At 38.3% G+C, this 19,369-nt stretch overlaps 1 protein-coding gene across 2 annotated transcripts in view; it reads left to right on the plus strand.

Moving 5' to 3' along the window:
- The window catches only part of LOC126262719 (E3 ubiquitin-protein ligase MIB1-like), a 50,383-nt gene that overhangs the window by 23,098 nt on the left and 7,916 nt on the right, over positions 1 to 19,369 (plus strand). For both annotated transcript variants that reach the window (XM_049959509.1, XM_049959508.1), the window contains exons 4-8: positions 2,755 to 2,936; positions 4,615 to 4,810; positions 12,214 to 12,379; positions 14,574 to 14,627; positions 14,733 to 14,848. In XM_049959509.1, coding sequence (XP_049815466.1) covers positions 2,755 to 2,936; positions 4,615 to 4,810; positions 12,214 to 12,379; positions 14,574 to 14,627; positions 14,733 to 14,848 — 714 coding nt within the window. The remainder of the gene's footprint in view (positions 1 to 2,754; positions 2,937 to 4,614; positions 4,811 to 12,213; positions 12,380 to 14,573; positions 14,628 to 14,732; positions 14,849 to 19,369) is intronic.

Genomic DNA, 19,369 nt, shown 5'->3' on the forward strand with positions numbered 1-19,369 from the left:
GGCGTGGGATTTGGAGTAGGACGAGGTGAATCTGATGGAACCAAAGGAGTTGAGGTTGGAGAGGAAATTCTGGAGTTCTTCTTCACTGTGAGTCCAGATCATGAAGATGTTATCAACAAATCTGTACCAAACTTTGGGTTGGCAGGCCTGGGTAACCAAGAAGGCTTCCTCTAAGCAACCCATGAATAGGTTGACATACGAGGGGGCCATCCTGGTACCCATGGCTGTTCCCTTTAATTGTTGGTATGTCTGGCCTTCAAAAGTGAAGAAGTTGTGGGTCAGGATGAAGCTGGCTAAGGTAATGAGGAAAGAGGTTTTAGGTAGGGTGGCAGGTGATCGGCGTGAAAGGAAGTGCTCCATCACAGCGAGGCCCTGGACGTGTGGAATATTTGTGTATAAGGAACTGGCATCAATGGTTACAAGAATGGTTTCCGGGGGTAACAGACTGGGTAAGGATTCCAGGCATTCGAGAAAGTGGTTGGTGTCTTTGATGAAGGATGGGAGACTGCATGTAATGGGTTGAAGGTGTTGATCTACGTAGGCAGAGATACGTTCTGTGGGGGCTTGGTAATCAGCTACAATGGGGCGGCCGGGATGATTGGGTTTGTGAATTTTAGGAAGAAGGTAGAAGGTAGGGGTGCGGGGTGTCGGTGGGGTCAGGAGGTTGATGGAGTCAGGTGAAAGGTTTTGCAGGGGGCCTAAGGTTCTGAGGATTCCTTGAAGCTCCGCCTGGACATCGGGAATGGGATTACCTTGTCAAACTTTGTATGTGGTGTTGTCTGAAAGCTGACGCAGTCCCTCAGCCACATACTCCCGACGATCAAGTACCACGGTCGTGGAACCCTTGTCCGCCGGAAGAATGACGATGGATCGGTCAGCCCCCGGAAACCATTCTTGTAACCATTGATGCCAGTTCCTTATACACAAATATTCCGCATGTCCAGGGCCTCGCTGCGATGGAGCAGTTCCTTTCACGCCGATCACCTGCCACCCTACCTAAAACCTCTTTCCTCATTACCTTAGCCAGCTTCATCCTGACCCACAACTTCTTCACTTTTGAAGGCCAGACATACCAACAATTAAAGGGAACAGCCATGGGTTCCAGGATGGCCCCCTCGTATGCCAACCTATTCAGGTGTCGCTTAGAGGAAGCCTTCTTGGTTACCCAGGCCTGCCAACCCAAAGTTTGGTACAGATTTATTGATGACATCTTCATGATCTGGACTCACAGTGAAGAAGAACTCCAGAATTTCCTCTCCAACCTCAACTCCTTTGGTTCCATCAGATTCACCGGGTCCTACTCCAAATCCCACGCCACTTTCCTTGACGTTGACCTCCATCTGTCCAATGGCCAGCTTCACACGTCCGTCCACATCAAACCCACCAACAAGCAACAGTACCTCCATTATGACAGCTGCCACCCATTCCACATCAAACGGTCCCTTCCCTACAGCCTAGGTCTTCGTGGCAAACGAATCTGCTCCAGTCCGGAATCCCTGAACCATTACACCAACAACCTGACAACAGCTTTCGCTTCCGGCAACTACCCTCCGGACCTGGTACAGAAGCAAATAACCAGAGCCACTTCCTCATCCCCTCAAACCCAGAACCTCCCACAGAAGAACCACAAAAGTGCCCCACTTGTGACAGGATACTTTCCGGGACTGGACCAGACTCTGAATGTGGCTCTCCAGCAGGGATACGACTTCCTCAAATCCTGCCCTGAAATGAGATCCTTCCTTCATGAAATCCTCCCCACTCCACCAAGAGTGTCTTTCCGCCATCCACCTAACCTTCGTAACCTGTTAGTTCATCCCTATGAAATCCCCAAACCACCTTCCCTACCCTCTGGCTCCTACCCTTGTAACCGCCCCACGGTGTAAAACCTGTCCCATGCACCCTCCCACCACCACCTACTCCAGTCCTGTAACCCGGAAGGTGTACACGATCCAAGGCAGAGCCACGTGTGAAAGCACCCACGGGATTTACCAACTGACCTGCCTACACTGTGAAGCTTTCTATGTGGGAATGACCAGCAACAAACTCTCCATTCGCATGAATGGACACAGGCAGACAGTGTTTGTGGGTAATGAGGATCACCCTGTGGCTAAACATGCCTTGGTGCACGGCCAGCACATCTTGGCACAGTTTTACACCGTCTGGGTTATCTGGATACTTCCCACTAACACCAACCTATCCGAACTCCGGAGATGGGAACTTGCTCTTCAATATATCCTCTCTTGCCGTTACCCACCAGGCCTCAATCTCCGCTAATTTCAAGTTGCCGCCACTCATACCTCACCTGTCATTCAACAACATCTTTGCCTCTGCACTTCCGCCTCGACTGACATCTCTGCCCAAACTCTTTGTCTTTGAATATGTCTGCTTGTGTCTGTATATGTGTGGATGGATATGTGTGTGTGTGCGAGTGTATACCCGTCCTTTTTTCCCCCTAAGGTAATTCTTTCCGCTCCTGGGATTGGAATGACTCTTTACCCTCTCCCTTAAAACCCACATCCTTTCATCTTTCCCTCTCCTTCCCTCTTTCCTGACGAAGCAACCGTTGGTTGCGAAAGCTAGAATTTTGTGTGTATGTTTGTGTTTGTTTGTGTGTCTATCGACCTGCCAGCGCTTTCGTTTGGTAAGTCACATCATCTTTGTTTTTGGATATATTTTTCCCACGTGGAATGTTTCCCTCTATTATATTCATATATATATATTTTAAATGTAGTTATTAAGTTCTGACATTTGCAGTTGTTGATGGGGCTTGGCAGTCAAGGAGCTGACAAAAAATCATCTGCGTCAATAGCATGCTTCCTTGCTGGCAATGGAGCTGATTTGACAATCAAGAATAAGAAAGGACAGACCCCACTGGATCTCTGTCCAGACCCAAACCTTTGTAAAGCTCTTGCCAAGTGTCATAAGGATAAGGATACGTAAGTATAAGTAACATGCAAGCATGTATGTTATGTTTTAAGATAAATATAGCAACTCTATGCAGTTTTATCAACTTCAACTTCATCGATTTGATGGTCATGTCCATCACCATTTTTGAAAATTACCTATCCTTTATAGTATTATTATTTCTAGCTTTCTCATAAACAGTATAAATTTTAGGAAGACAAGGTGTATCTGACAGAGCATTAACTCCGAAGAAAGATATTTTGCCCAGTGATTTTTGCCTGTTAAAATCCTGTATGGATCACTGACCTTTTGCTACTTTAATCCCCCACCCATAACAGATTTCTCTTATCATGAGGTACATGCAGCCCCATTAAAGTCATAGTACCCATAATAATTTCTAGAAGCTGTTCAATTTTAATGGAACCAAGGTAATGGCAAAGCACGAGATTGTTGAAATTATTCATTAAATTTTCACACTTTACAGGAAATGTCTGGTGTAGGTCATGCTTCTCTATAAGAAAGTCAAAATAATAGAAGCACAGAATTACACATCAATTATCCTAACATCAGTCAATTGCAAGATAATGAGTATCTTCAACACAACAATTTGTCCACTCGCAGAGAAGAACCATTTCTCAAATAATCAGCCTGGGTTTATAACAATGCCTCATTTTCTACGTGCATGTTGTCTTGTAAGTGGTTAATACAAATGAACATGTAGCTTATTTCATCTTAGATTTCAGAAATCCAGTCATCATTGTTGGCTGATAATAAAGACACCATCATTCCAATGCCTCCTCAAATATGTGATTGCTTCATAGAATTTTTAACTCTTAGTCCAGTATATTATACTGGATAATTAATGTTTAACAGAAATGAATGTAACACAAGGTGTGCCAGTAGGAAGTATAATAGAACCATTAATGTCCTCAGTATCACAAACAGTTAATCAGATAAGTCAGCAGCACTTTCAGATAGTTCCATGATGATGATGTTGTCTACAGTGAAGCATAGTCCTGGAATAATGTAAATAAATGGACAAAATTTCTACTTGGTGTGCTGAATGGTAGCTCTCTTCTACGTAGGAATCTCGGAAAGAAACATTATGTTCACACAAACTTTGCATATTTAGAGAAATTGTTTTTGGGGACACACTACAACAATTTTACTGCCACCATCATAAATCCAGTAAAGGGACCACAAAAAAGAGAAAAGAGTTTAGGGGACACATTGAGATATATAGACAATAATTTTTCCTTCAGTTCTTAAGTGAACGGAGTATTACACCAGATCGAGAATGTAGGTAAGAAGTACCCTCTGCCATGCAGTATATGATAGAAAAGTGCACTTGGTTCTGTTACAAAATGAAGATATTTTGAAAATAATATAATGTTTCATTACAAAATTTGTCTTATAGCTTGTAGTAAGTATGTCATTTTTTTAGCCTTAAACTTAACTTGAAGCACAAATTTTTCCATCATCAACAAGTTATATGCTGTGGAAGCAGTCTAGGAAACTGTAACATTCTCTCATCTTACACGTATTTATGACTCCCCGCCAGAACAATGTATATGATATAGAAAACAGATTGCTAGGTTAGTATACATAGTAATGATAATAATACTTTTCCTTTACAAAGCAATAAATAATTTTGTCATAGTTCATTCTGTTTGTCATATATAGCATTAATTTTTTTTTTTTTTCCTTTAGGGACCAGATTGAACCACGCCCTTCTGATGGAAGCAACGGTGATGACTGCGTAACACTGGATGAATGCTTGGTTTGTTCTGATCTGAAGAGAGATACCCTCTTTAAGCCATGTGGTCATGTTGCATGTTGCTCAGTTTGCTCCCCAAGAGTCAAAAAATGCCTCGTGTGTCGGGAACCTGTCATTGCCCGCATTAAGGTACTGTTAGCATATACAGAATAAAAAGATTTTTGAGCTTTCATTGTACTACTACTACTACTACTACTACTACTACTACTGTAAATTTTCTCACTATAGTGCCTTGTAGCTTCGTAACAAATAAATAACCAATAAAATTTTTGATCCAGCCTCATTAGGCCATGAGAAAGGAATATATGCTGGCCACTATGTAATTCCATATTAATAATTAACATATGGTTTTACCTTACACCCAAACCTCCAGATGTCAGACACTCAAATTGATATCAAATGTTGTAGTTGATAGAGTATCAACCAAAACACCAATTTAGTTCATGCTGTGTGCTATTGTCCAGTAAAACTTGCGTAAACTGTATTTAAAAATAACACCAGACCTACAGAGCACAGGAAAAGCATGTCTTTGAGCAATTGTTTCGAAGATCCAGCCTAGGTGAGTAGGTAAAGCGTGAGTTTGCCGTATCAAAGGTCCTACTTTCAAACCCCACTGCAGTCAATTTTTTAAAACTGTTTATTCATGAAACTGTTATATGAGAGAACATTTTTCCTGCCATGTAAAAGGACTTTTTGGAGTTTGTAGCAATGTTCTTTTGACAGTCTGCTTTCGCATTGTTAGTTGAAAGTAGAAAACCTACAGAGTAACAATATTAGTGAAGGAAAGTTGCTACTCACCATATAGTAGAAATGCTGACTTGCGATAGGCACAACTAAAAGATTCATACAATTATAGCTTTCGGCCATTAAGGCCTTTGTCAACAATAGACACACACACACACACACACACACACACACACACACACACACACACGCAACTCACACACACGTCTGCAGTCTCAGACAACTGAAACCACCCTGTGAGCAGCAGCACCAGTGCATGATGGGAGTGATAAGTGGGTGGGGGGTAAGGAGGAGGGTGGAGCAGGAGGGGGAGGGAAAGTATGGTGGGGGTGGCGAACAGTGAAGTGTGCTGCAGTTAGATGGAGGGCAGGAGAGAATGTGGGGAAGGGGGGGGGGGGGGGAGGGGGTAAGTTGCGGAAAGGAGAGAAATAAAAAGAAATTAAAAGGCTGGGTGTGGCGGTGAAGTGACGAGTGATGACAGTGACCAACGAAGGTTGAGGCCAGAAGAGTTATGGGAACATAGGATATATTGCGGGGAAAGTTCCCACCTGTGGAATTCAGAAAAGCTGGTGTTGGTGGGAAGGATCCATATAGAGTACATTTTTATAGATGTTCTGTGGCATGTGTCCAGCAGAATACCACACTTATCTATACAAATACTCTATAGGTGTGCTACTTTCAACGAACAAAGTGAAAGCCAAACATTGTTAAAAACTCCAAAAAGTCCTTTTAAGTGTCAGAAACTGTTATACGTATAACAGTTATACGGGAGTATAACAGTTTCACATGTAAACAGTTAAAAAAGATTGTCATAAATGGTATCTGAATGCAGGACCTATGGTACACCAACCTCACACTTTACCAACTCACCTATGTGGGATCTTCAGAGCAACTGCTCACAGATACGATTTTCCTGTGCTCTGTAGTTCTAGTGTTATTTTTAATTACCATTTATACACGTTTCACTGGGTTACAACACACAGCATGAACTAAATTGGGGTTTTGGTTGATACTCTATCAACATACAACATTTGGCACCAATCTAAGTGTATGACATCTGGAGGTTTGGGTGTTAAATAAAAAAGGATGATCAATTAATTTCTTGTCTCAATAAAAACTCCAAATCTACAAAGGAATTGGATGAAATGAATTTAGTGTGTTCACCATATGTGCTTTGTAGAACATGGAAAGCTACAGAGTAGTAAAACAATATTATATGTGACTGAGCCACTGAATGTTTCCTGATGTAGTGGTTCCGGTTGAATGTATTTGGCATTTGGGGCTGCAGTGATAACCCATGTCAATGGTGTACAACATCACCCAAGACATTTGATCAGTATACTGCTGGAAATTATATAAAGTGTTTCAAAAATAAACATTTGATATTACAAGAGATATCTTCTGTGTGAATGAAGGTAGAAACAGAGGATAAATCTTACTTAAACACAGGACTATTAGGTTTTAATTTTCAAAAGAACCGTTTTACAAGGGTATGTGTTTTACAAGCATGCTTATGTGACTTTGGGCTACTTTGTCCAGTTACATTTAGAATCAAAGTTTTCATTTAGCTTTCACAAATAATCAGTGTGCCTTCCATCGAAGCCACAACATGTTCAGACAATAGTCAAAATCATCCCATACTTTTGTGAGTATGTCTGGAGATACTGCAGTCACTGCTGTCACTATGTGGCATCCCATTTCACCCATAGTTGTGGGAAGTGAAGGCTTTCACAAACATACACAAAAACAACTCGCAAACTGTGAGATCAAGCAACCTTGGAGGCAAGTGGTGCAAAGCAAAATTCGTATGCTCCATACTGCTGCTCCATCGCAGAGGCAATTCATTGTCAAAAAATGCTCTTACATGCAGTTGCAAGTACAGTAGCACTTCATTCTGTTGAAAAATGACATTTTTGGTTTGTCCTCACAATTGTGGAAAAGCAAGATTTCCAACATATGCAGGTTCACAATACCTGCTTTTGTCTTTTCCACAAAAAAGAATTGACCCTAAATCATTTCTAAAGGAAAGGTGCAATTCACATAACTCTGCAAATCATTCTTTATCAGCATCATGAGGAGCATTTTAGTAATTAAATACTATATGGTTTGAAACACAAAAGTCACTGCAAAACACGCCAGACAGACATGTGAACAATGGCTAACTCTCAGCTGTCACAATAAATAGATTTTTGTGGACCATGTGCAAAACTCAATTGAAAGCACTCTACATCTTGAGCAAGCATATGGAGAAGAACCTGTGGATTTCCCATTGTGTAAACAACCAATATCTTGGCATGTCCATCAAATGCTTTGACCTGCAGAAAAGAGCAGTTCCATACTCTTGGCATAAATCAGTGACACAGAGAAAGTGCATCTGGGTACCCATACCGACAATCATGTGAATCAGAAAGGCCGGCCGAAGTGGCCGTGCGGTTAAAGGCGCTGCAGTCTGGAACCGCAAGACCGCTACGGTCGCAGGTTCGAATCCTGCCTCGGGCATGGATGTTTGTGATGTCCTTAGGTTAGTTAGGTTTAACTAGTTCTAAGTTCTAGGGGACTAATGACCTCAGCAGTTGAGTCCCATAGTGCTCAGAGCCATTTGAACCATTTTTTTTGAATCAGAAAGTTACAACTGGTGCCGAGCTAAACTTTTAATTTCAATATACGGGTTCGTCTTCACTTATGTAGAAGATATAGTCTTATGAAATCAGATGAGTTGCACTGAAATTCCGTGTACTATGGAAGGTGGCATTCATCTCTGTAGCTTCTGACAAATACTTGTTCTTTATTTTGTTTATACCCAGACAAATCTCATAGGAACAGTAATTTGTTGTTAATTTGTACTCAGTTATCAGACTGATATGCAAGCAGAGATACCAGACAAATGGCTGTATGTCATATCAAATTTGGTGGCCCACTGACTTGAGTTCACTACTTATTAGGATTTGCTTGGTTCTTATTTTGCGTTCACACATTATCACCCTGGCATCATATCCTATGAGGAGTGTGATTGTATGATTCAAGGAAACACATTCTTGGATGCCAACCATAATATAGTACCTTTCAGCATGACTGACCCACCGTAGTGAGCTCTCAGGCCACACTTAATGGTATCAGGCAAAACAATGTACAAATATCCCCTACAATACTTGATGTTGAGATTGTACTACTCATCACCATTTATTCCACATGTCCAAACTAATTTGTATTTCTCACTCTTCAAACATAATCATCTCTTTCTACTGACAGTTGTGCACTTTTGTCATTCTGTAGTGTCACAGTTCTCCACCAACAAAAAAATTTCTTTTTTTTCTTTTTTTTTCTTTTTTTAAGCAGTCTTCATTTGGGGAAACAAGAGCAAGTCTTGAGGAGTAAATTTAGGGTTGGAGGTACTCTTAAAAACTTTATGGCCTGTTGCAGATTTTTAATTATGAACTGGAGCCATATTGTGATAAAAGATCCAGTTCTTTGGTTTTGGATAGCTAATGTAAATTTAGGCTGTCAGTGTTAATGTAACGAACTTTTATAATAGGCACCGAAATGATCAAGAAGTATCTTTGTATTGAAACTAACACCTGAAGAAAGATCTACAGTGCTTGAAATGCATTGTGCATTGGTAATTAAAGCATTGATGATATAGCGAAGCAAACTCACATCTGTTTAATTTGTCTGACTAAAAGTATGTATATGATATGACGATTTGTTGTCAGAAAGACTAATCTGGTTTTTGTTATTGTTGTTATCAGTTAACATGTGTCCCTTAGATTTAGAATGGATATTGAACAGTTGGTTCATAATTCTTTAGCTCCACCATCTTTAATGTTCTGGTGTTTAATTTAGTTTTATACAGAATACACAAAATTTCTCACAAATTCATGATTGATACAGAAAAAAATTAAGTAACAGATTATCAATATCACCTAGATACTGTAGGTTCAGCAAAAAACACGAAGAGAATAAAAATATTTAGTAGTAATAATAATGATAAATATTAGTAGCCTGCATTAATTTACACAATAATTTTGTAGATATAAGGAAAGCAGACAAAGTTGTACAGGGTGATTCAAAATTCCTCTAATAGGCTTCTAGGGGCTGCAGAGGGGAGTTAGTAGACATTTTGATGAGGATCTCATGTCTGGAAATATACCTTTAGAGTGTAAATTTCCCACTTCACTGTATGCAGGCAAGCTGAGAAGAGGAAGCCATCTTCAGTCCTCGTTGTAATTATGACATTACGGAACATGTTCATCTGACAACAACAGTGGCACTGTAGTGGACCACGGTCATGCGGCACACTTGACTGTGAGGAGGAATCCTTTGTCATGTAGAAGAGAACTCAAGGATGAGTACTCGAAATGTCACCCCTGCCATGTGCTCGTACAGCACACAGGTCACAGGTCATTGTCTTTGATGTCTGCATACCATGAAGTGGGAGATTTGAAAGTGATCTGATCCTCAAACTGATTTTACATCCAAATGGTACATTCCTGGACATAGGTGTCTTATCAAAACTTCATGTACTAATTCTCCTGTATGAACCTTAGAAGCTTGTAATACGAATTTTGAATCACCCGCTATATGTATGCCATGCTGCAGAACAATACTAAGATGTTTATATAAACTGAAAAAGTATTTTTTAAATAATATGTGTATACCATAATTCAGAAAATATTAAGACATCTATACAAACTGAAAACTGTTGTTTACATCATATTTGCACTAATACACAGAATCATGAACCAATTTTCCACTTAGTCTATCTGTTCTTTTCTTCTTTACTTTCAGCATTTCACTTAGTCTTCATCTTTTTCCCTCCTCAGGAAGTTGATTTACACATGGAGAATTTTAAATTTACCTTTTGTTCTATGAATCTGTCTGCAAGTGTTGCTTCATCTTATACCAACATCCTGAGATGAGATGTTACTTCAGTTTTCTCTTGAAAGTTCCTTTATGCCCTTTACACTAAGTAGCAGTGATGAAATAATGTCGCTTCATTTCTAGGATGCCAATATGTCATTTTCATCATTTTGCTGCAGATACATTATTGACATGTACCACATCATAACATTTATCATGAATTTGATCTACAAATGAATGAATGAATGACTGAAGGAAGGAAGGAAGGAAGGAAGGAAGGAAGGAAGGAAGGAAGATAGATGGATAGATGAGGGATTAATGTCTTACTGATATCAAGGTGTTAGAGATGGAGCACTAGATCGTAATAGTTCAAGGATGTGCAAGGAAATCAGCCTTCCTCTTTCAGAGGAAACATCCTGTCATTTGTGTGGAGCGATTTAGGGAAATCACAGAAAACCTAAATCTCGATGCCCAGATGTGGATTTGAACCATCATCCTCCAGACTGCAAGTTCAGTGTGCTAATCACTGTCACACCACAATTGGTAATTTAATCTACGGAACAAGTAACAAACTAATTATTGTAATTTTCTCTAGTTCTTATGTTATGATCATGAAAAACTGTTTAAAAGTGCTGTACAATTTAGTATTAAAAGAAGTCTTGTCTGATAAAAGTACAAACTTGGTACAGTTAATATTTTAAATTTATTTTTGCCAGATTCCTGTGGTATTAGTTTCCATATGCATCAGATGGCTTTCTCTTAAAGTTTTATAATTATCTGAATGTGTAAATCTGCTGCTCCTCAGCCTTCTGGTATACAGCACACAATATGCGTGGGAAGATAAGCCCATGGTTTCTGTGTCCATCATATAGGTTTCCCCATGTCATAAATTTGTCCATATTTTCCCAGAAACCTAGTACAGTCCACTTCCACTATGTCTGCTTCCCCAATGCTCAGGATAAAATCCCCTGAGGCATCAGTTCTGTTTGATTATTTTCTTTAAAATATCTTTCTGCCATTTGCATGTTCTCATTGGCTCTCCCTTCCATAACCTTTACTGAGTCGCCACATACTAGTTAAGTTGTATCATCAGTATACTTAATCACTTTTTTATATATTGCAGTGCACGTGCCAATTATATGCAAGATAAGAGCAGAGGTCTTAATACTGAACTCCAAGTTACTGTACTCCATACCATACAGAAATTCGTAGTAGACTTTTTCTCTGTATGTATGTTTTATTTCGACACAGTTGCCTGTTTTCAATATAGTTTTTTGTAAAATATGCAGCTATTCCTGTTACGCCATAGCAGTGGAGTTTCTCTAGAAGAATTCTTTGACAGACATAATCAGAAGCTTCAGAAAGGTCTGACTGTATAGCAGACACTTTCCTTTGGTCATCCAGGGCCTCACACTGCAGTCTTTATGGATCTTTCATTTCTGAACCAATGTTGCGCTTCATTTAAGATATTTTGTTTCTCTAAGAAGTTTACAAGTCTATCTTTAATCACTATTTTGGACAGAACAGTTATGGGTCTACAGTTTCCTGAATCTCTTTTAAGTATTGGCACTACCTTGCTCTTTTTTAAACATTTTAGAAATAATCCTTTCTTCATGTCTAAAGTTATCAAGAGAGGCTTTGCAAGATATCTAGCACAGTGTTTTACCAGTTTTTTGACATGCCATCCAAGCCCACTGTATTATTATTTTAGCACTCCAGTAATTTTTTAAAATAAACTTCCCATTCCTCTGTAGGAGTAGTTACAGTAAAGAACAATATTCACTACACACACACATACACACACACACACACACACACACACAAATAATAATGTAATAAATAAATATTAGATTTGAAAAATAATTGAATTAAGTGTCTTACTTGTTACTCTTTCATTATATGAGTATGGTTTCTTATTGGTTTTGTTCTAGATTGAAGAGTGTGTAGTTTGTTCAGACAAGAAGGCATCTGTGCTCTTCAAACCTTGTTGCCACATGTGTGCTTGTGAAGGTTGTGCAGCACTTATGAAGAAATGTGTTCAATGTCGAGCACAGATAGATCACATTGTGCCTTTTGTCATATGCTGTGGAGGTATTGGTAAGAAGCATTGCAGTGATATTAATTCAGCTATACACTGTAGCATTCTTTTCTTCTCTTATGATTTGTTTACACATTTTTTGCATTTACGTGCAATGAGTTTGAGCAATTTTATATAAGCTTCTGTTTCTACGATTATTTATGTTGAAGCCCTAATTTTATGACAACAGTAATAAGTAAGGACATCTTTTCATTTTCAAGGCATTGTTTACTTGCAGGTATGAGTTTTCAAAGTAAAAAAAAACCAAAGGTTTTTGAGAAACAACGGGTGTAATATTATATGCAAAGTCAAAAGACTCTCAGCAAGATAGCTGAATCAAAAGAAGTCAAATGACTCTGGCCTCTATTGACTCTTTCTGATCTCTGCCAACTTCAGCTAACAGATGATACTTTGTGTAATGCATATACATCCATGAAAACAGAAGGGAGACATTGAATTAACGATTATGCAAATATCATGTGTAACTGAGTTTCTAATCATCTAATTTATTGGCATGTTACACACAGTTTTGGCCACTAGTATGAATTCTGTCAGTTTAACTACTATCTGCTACCTTGTCAAATGTTTTCTTGGAGTGTGTAGAGGAGTAGGTAAAGGTAGTTTCATCTGCTGAAATCCATGTTTCATGATGTATGTGCAAAAATAACTCTTGAAAAGAGTATTGAAGCATAAGATTGCGGCTTCAGTTCATGAGCTGACATGATCGACATATGATTTCTGTATCCTTAAAATTCCTCCGTACTGTTACTCAACTGGAACACTATTAAAAAAACCATGACAAATTAATTTTTTATCCCCACTTATTTCTTATGTTCTTATTTCCCCACTGTAAGTGCATAAACAAAATACTAATTTAATGAAATGTAATTAATTGTTTTTTTTACACAGTGTTGTGAAAGATCACACAGTTTGTATTATACTTGCAAATTTTTTAAAACAAAAAAGGGTATCATATTTCATAATTTCCTTGTATATACATTCTACCTGTATATCTAATCACATAATTTAACAGAAAATATGCAATAATTATGAAATATGAAATGAAAAAATGAAATATTTTTTCTGGCTGCAACAGGGAAGCCATCAGAATTAAATTAAACAAGCAGTTACAGATGTACTGGATTTATCAAGTAAGCACTGCAGACACCACTTCTGGATTCCAGAATTCAACAATACATTAAAAAAGTCCTGTTTGTGTGTGTAACAAAACACATAAATCCTTGCTGATTTGATAGCACCTGTCTCTTGTCCACAGCTCATGGTCTGGTGGCTAGCATTGTTGCCTCTGGATCAAGGGGTCCTGGGTTAGATTCCCGGCCCGGTTGTGGATTTTCTCTGCCCAGGGACTGGGTGTTTTTGTTGTCCTCATCATTTCATCATCATCATCGTCATCATCATCATCATCATCATCATTTTTGACGGTGGCTAGATTGGATTGTGTGAACATTGGACTGTGTCAAAATTGAGACTTTGTACAGGCACTGATGACTGCGCAGTTGAGTGCCCAACCCAAATATCATCATCATCATCATCATCATAGCACCTGCCTCAAGCTATAGTTTATAATGGACTGAAGAGTGCATTAGTAATACTGATTTTGACAAGCAATTAATTTCTAACTGCAGATCAATCTCACACCTACCTGTTTTCTCAAAGGTATGTTATGACAGAGTGCTTACTGACCTTGCAATAAGTTGTTACAGACCTCTCAGTTTGTCTTCATTAAAGATTTCTTCACACAGATTTATTTTTTTGCTCTCAGAAATGAAGGTGTGACATAGTTAAGCTACAAAAATTGTCCCATAGTTATTTTCTTACAAAAAACAATAATTTGCAGGCCCTAGGAATAGAAACATCTAGATGAAACTGTGGTGTCAATATGGACAAAACTTTAGGAAGCTTACCGTAAAAAGAAAAAAAAATTTTCAGTCTAGTTTGTACGTGCAAGTATATCTCAGTGTCTAGACATTCATGGCAAGGTGTTACTATAATTTGCGCACTTCACCTATCAGCGAGCATCAGCAGATATTTATGTAGACAACAAAAACTGACAACATACAACTGAATATCTTTCCTCTTGTTACAACTTAGTGTTTTTCATTCATTAACTAACAACTAACTGCTTAAAACAGAAATGAAGCTATCTTCTTTAAATTTTAGTAAAAGAGTGCTTGTTTTCTTCATATGTTTCAGGAACCATATCTGATGTGCAACCTGAATGTGAGGAGACTCAAAATGCCACTTTAGGTATCATATCATCTAAAATATTTTGTCTTTGTAAATATGTATCTCACACACATCCTAGTTTTACAGTTTATAAAAATACATAAAATTATATATTTAATGTTTCAGCTACAGTTATAGAGCCAGTTTCGCTGACAGGAGCACTCATGAACAATGGTATCCGTGATACATCCAACTCAGACATACAGAAACTTCAACAGCAGCTTCAGGATATCAAGGAACAGGTAACCTGACATCTATTGATCTATTGTACTTCCAACCATGTTATGTTGAACATTACTTTGAATGCAATAAGGTTTTGGAGGTGAAAGTGTAGGGGGATTACATTCATAATTCTTATTAGATCACAAAATGACAGCTATACCTAGTCACCTACATCAATCAGAATGATGAATATGGTGATATGTGAAAATATTTTAACCATAAAATTTTTTACCCATTACATATTCTACTGCCTGCAAAAGGAATTCACAATAGTCATTCACATCTTTTTAAGAAAATCTGATCTAATCCAGCATCATTTCAAACTTTGTACTGTTGCCATAAATACTGCACTGATGCTTTGTTTTTGCATTGCTGACAACTGCCACTTCTCAATCCTCTGACTGCTGTAGACATGTTAAGGCACACCACCTTGACCGTCCCCTATGTGTTCCCAATTTGTTGACAAGGGCTGCGGTGTGCTCTGGAAGTGTTAACATGCTAAGCTGTATTATTTTCCTGAATGATTCCTAGCTTTTCTGTTTGGCCTTCTCAGTTAGTCCAAGGTCCACTCCACTGTGAACTTACAGAGGAAGATACAGGGAGTGGACAAAAATATGGAAGCACAGTTAGAAATGCATACTTGAACATTAATGCAGATGGTAGTCAAGCCTGCAGGTTGTGCCATTGTATCTGATCACACATGACACTTTTATAATGTTCTCAATTCGTTGCAAGTGTCAGTCATGGTAAGAACAGTGTTCTGTGTAATTGTGACTGCATTATGGATGCTTTCATAACCAGGTAGCGAAACTGTTCAGTGTTTCAAGAGGCATCCTATCGAAGATTTATGTCGCATTCAGAGAAAGTGGGAAAAACATCATCCATTAAGTCACGACATGAATGAAAGTGTGTATTGAGTGGCTGTGATGGACAATCATTGAAGAGGATTGTGATGAAAAATAAGAGAACAACAGCTACAAAAATCACTGTAAAACTGAATGTCACACTTGCAAACCACGTCAGCACCAAAACAACACAAAGGGAGCCACATAAGCAGGGAAATGCAGGGTGAGCTGGAATTCCAAAACCACTCATCAGTGATGCAAATGCCCATAACAGGAAAACATGATGCTGAAGCCATAAAACCTGGACTCTGGAGCATTTGTTGGATGAGTCCCGTTTCACAGTGTTTCCAACTTCTGGCCAAGTTTATTTTCCAAGAGTGAAACACGATGGGGGCTCGGTGATGATTGGCCAGCCATATCAGTGTATTCTATAGGCCCCATGGTTACTCAGTAAGTTCACAATACTGCCAAGGATTATGTGACCATTGTGGCTGTCAGGTCAATTCCGTGGTGCAATGCTTGTTTCCCAATAGTTATGCTGTGTTCAAAGATGACAGTGCACCTGTTCACACAGCTTGCATTGTGAAAGACTGGTTTCGTGGGCGCGGAGGTGAATTGTCACATTTTTCCTGACCACCACATTAACCACATCTGAATATTTCCGGTCTACTTTGGAGAGAAGGATGCATGATCACTATCCACTTCCATCATCATTACCTGAACTTGCCACTATTTTGCCGAAAGAATGATGTAAAGAATGATGTAAGATTCGCTTGAAAACCATACAGGACCTGTATTTATCCATTTTGAAACTTCGAAATAACTGGAAGCTGTTTTGGATGCAAATACTTTTCCTATACTGTATTAGGCAGGATAAAGTGTTGTGTTTTTGGTGTTCCCATATTTTTGCCTACCAGTGTTTGTATATTTTTGCCTACTCCTTGTATAACGGAGATTCTCATTAGAAGTGCCAGTGGAAATGGACTATTCAACAGAACCACAGCGCAGCAGTCCAGATCCATGTCTGTATCTACAGGAGATGAAAATTCTTCAGAATCTTGATTGTAAGAAAATGAGAATAACACACTTCAGTAACTCATTAGATGAAAGAAAGTAATTTTCATCTTGTAGTGCATGAATTGATGATTCAGCTATGAAGTGTGTATTAGGACAAGATACCAGTCCTCTGTCATTTTTCCTGGTATTTGTAATTTTTTCTGGTATTTGTAATCGAAGGTCTGATGTCACCTATAGCAGATTAGACCAATAGATTTTATTTATAGACATAAGACAGAATCAGTGCAGTCTCAATTGTCAAGATGGAAAGAATTGGGATATGTGGAACTGTAGTCATTTGTTGTCTGCTTATGGCTTGTGTGAAAAAGCAGAAAATTAGCACTATTGGTCCACAGACATAAACTTGAACATTCCAGTTCTCATAGAAATTCTGTTATTTTTGAGGAAGCATAATTTTAATGACAACTCTGCTTATATGAATAAAGGTTATCAAATATTAGAAAGATTGTTCAGAAAGTTTCTGCAACATTCCACATTCACAATTCACTTGAAGTTTGTACAGTAGTCCACATAGCACTTCACCCATATCAAAAGGTTTAAATTGATGAATTCTGTGTTGTTCAAATGATAATTATCTTTCAAACAGTATACCTCATCCAAAATAAGTAAATCTGTAATAAAAGCGTTTGTACTGGGCAGCTGTAAGACTCATTTTATGTCATGGATTTATTGTGCATATGGGTGGAACGAAGGAATTTGGTTTCCAATTTGGGGAAAAGGGGCAAAACTCATAAAGTCATATTTGAACATCTTTATGATACAAATTGGTATTCAAGACCGGCCTTTTCTCTACTTTCACAACCCTGCAGTGCTGGAAAACTAGGAGCAAGGGGCAACATGCCAAAACTACAGGACAAACTAAAACAGTGCAAAATCAAATTTATTTACACTGGTATACCACTTGTCATGAAATTGTGCAATGAAAGAGAAGTGTCGACAACCTGTGACACCACAGAACTGTTTGGGGCGAAAAAAAACTGACAAAGACTGAGGAAACCACAATGTCTTGCAGGTTACAAGTTAAGTACTGGGGCAGTCAACCATACTGATGTGCTATTGAGATTAGTGAAATCAATGTGGAATACAGTGAAGTCTGTAAATTCACCTTCAATGATCCCATAATCTGTTGTTTTAAATTACTCTCATGTAATTAATGGGTTTGACTGACATTTGACAAAGTACATACACTACACTGTAGCACATACTTTTCAATTCCCTCATATTTATAGGAACACAGTTTTATTTTTATGGTGATCTGCTTTTCAACAGTCAAGGGTCTTAATACTTAAACCAGGTAGGCAAATTACACTTGTTAACAAAGTCTTACATTTTACTGGTGGAGATTAGAGTACTGACATAAAAGTATGATACACAAATATATTTCTCCCAAATGATGTTAATGTAATGTTTGATACCCATAGACCAAGTACATGTTGTAAATTTGCAACAGATTCACAAGAAAGCTAACCATGGACTGACAGAGGTGTAAATGTTTTAATAATTAAACAGGGATTGTAACATGAGATGTATTTATGGATAACTAACCCAGGACTGACGTTGATAGTAAAACAAAGATGTAGACATTGCAGATGACTATTACCAACTGCCTGAAGCATTGTGCTACACAGTTACTTATAGATGAGCAAAAAAATCAAAATCAGAATTTGGTTTTACTTATATTAAGAACATGAAAAAGAGCAAAAGATAACACAGTATCATAACAAGCAAGAGAAAATTGGTTTGACTTAAACCATAACTTTTATTGCCAGAAACAAGACAAATTTTTACTGTTTCATATAAATAATTTCTATTTCTGTAGGTATTCCAAGGCCCTGCCATAAATTATTAAACCATGAAATTTTCCAAACCAAATACTTAGCAAACTTACAAGATGTTCTAGTAGAAGTGGGCATTTTTGAAAATCAGAGCTAGAGAACTATGAGACTGAATTGTGGATATAGTCACAAGTTAAGATTGGAACATTCTAGAACACTAGAACTTTGGTTATGAGTAATTTTTTAAACAGAAAGTGTTTTGAGCATGGGAGGGGGAGGGAGCAAATACTTGTGGGGGAGAATGAGGGCATTGAAATGAACTGTACCAGTTTAGCCAGAAACATGTATTAGCTCACTGTGCATCTAAATGTGTTTCTAATGAACCTTAAATTATGACTATTTTTATATGAAAAATAAAATTTACATTGATGTTAGGATTGTTCCAAGAACATCAATTTTTTTTCTTGGGCCTGTACATTTAATATGCTCTTGCTCTCCACATAGTAGTAACAGCACAAAAAATGTTGAGTTACATCTGTCTCTGGTAAGTGAACTGGTTGAAGCTTATTTCACACAATGGTGAAGGCAGAGAAATATGCTGTGATGACAGTGATCCTCTACAACTTACTGGGAGAAATTTTCCGGACTCAAAGAAAGGTATGCCACTAGGGGATAGATGCACAGTCCACTACAAAACAAAGTGGGCTGAGAAAGCAGTTACAAATACAGAACACGCACATATTACTACAGAACGTGCACTGTATCACTACATTGTGCTATGTTTCGAAGCTTGTGATACAAATAAAAATATAGATAGTTTTAGCTTTGCCAGTCCAAAGCCTGG

Source organism: Schistocerca nitens, chromosome 6 (assembly GCF_023898315.1).
Source record: "Schistocerca nitens isolate TAMUIC-IGC-003100 chromosome 6, iqSchNite1.1, whole genome shotgun sequence".
Taxonomy (NCBI): Eukaryota; Metazoa; Arthropoda; class Insecta; order Orthoptera; family Acrididae; genus Schistocerca; species Schistocerca nitens.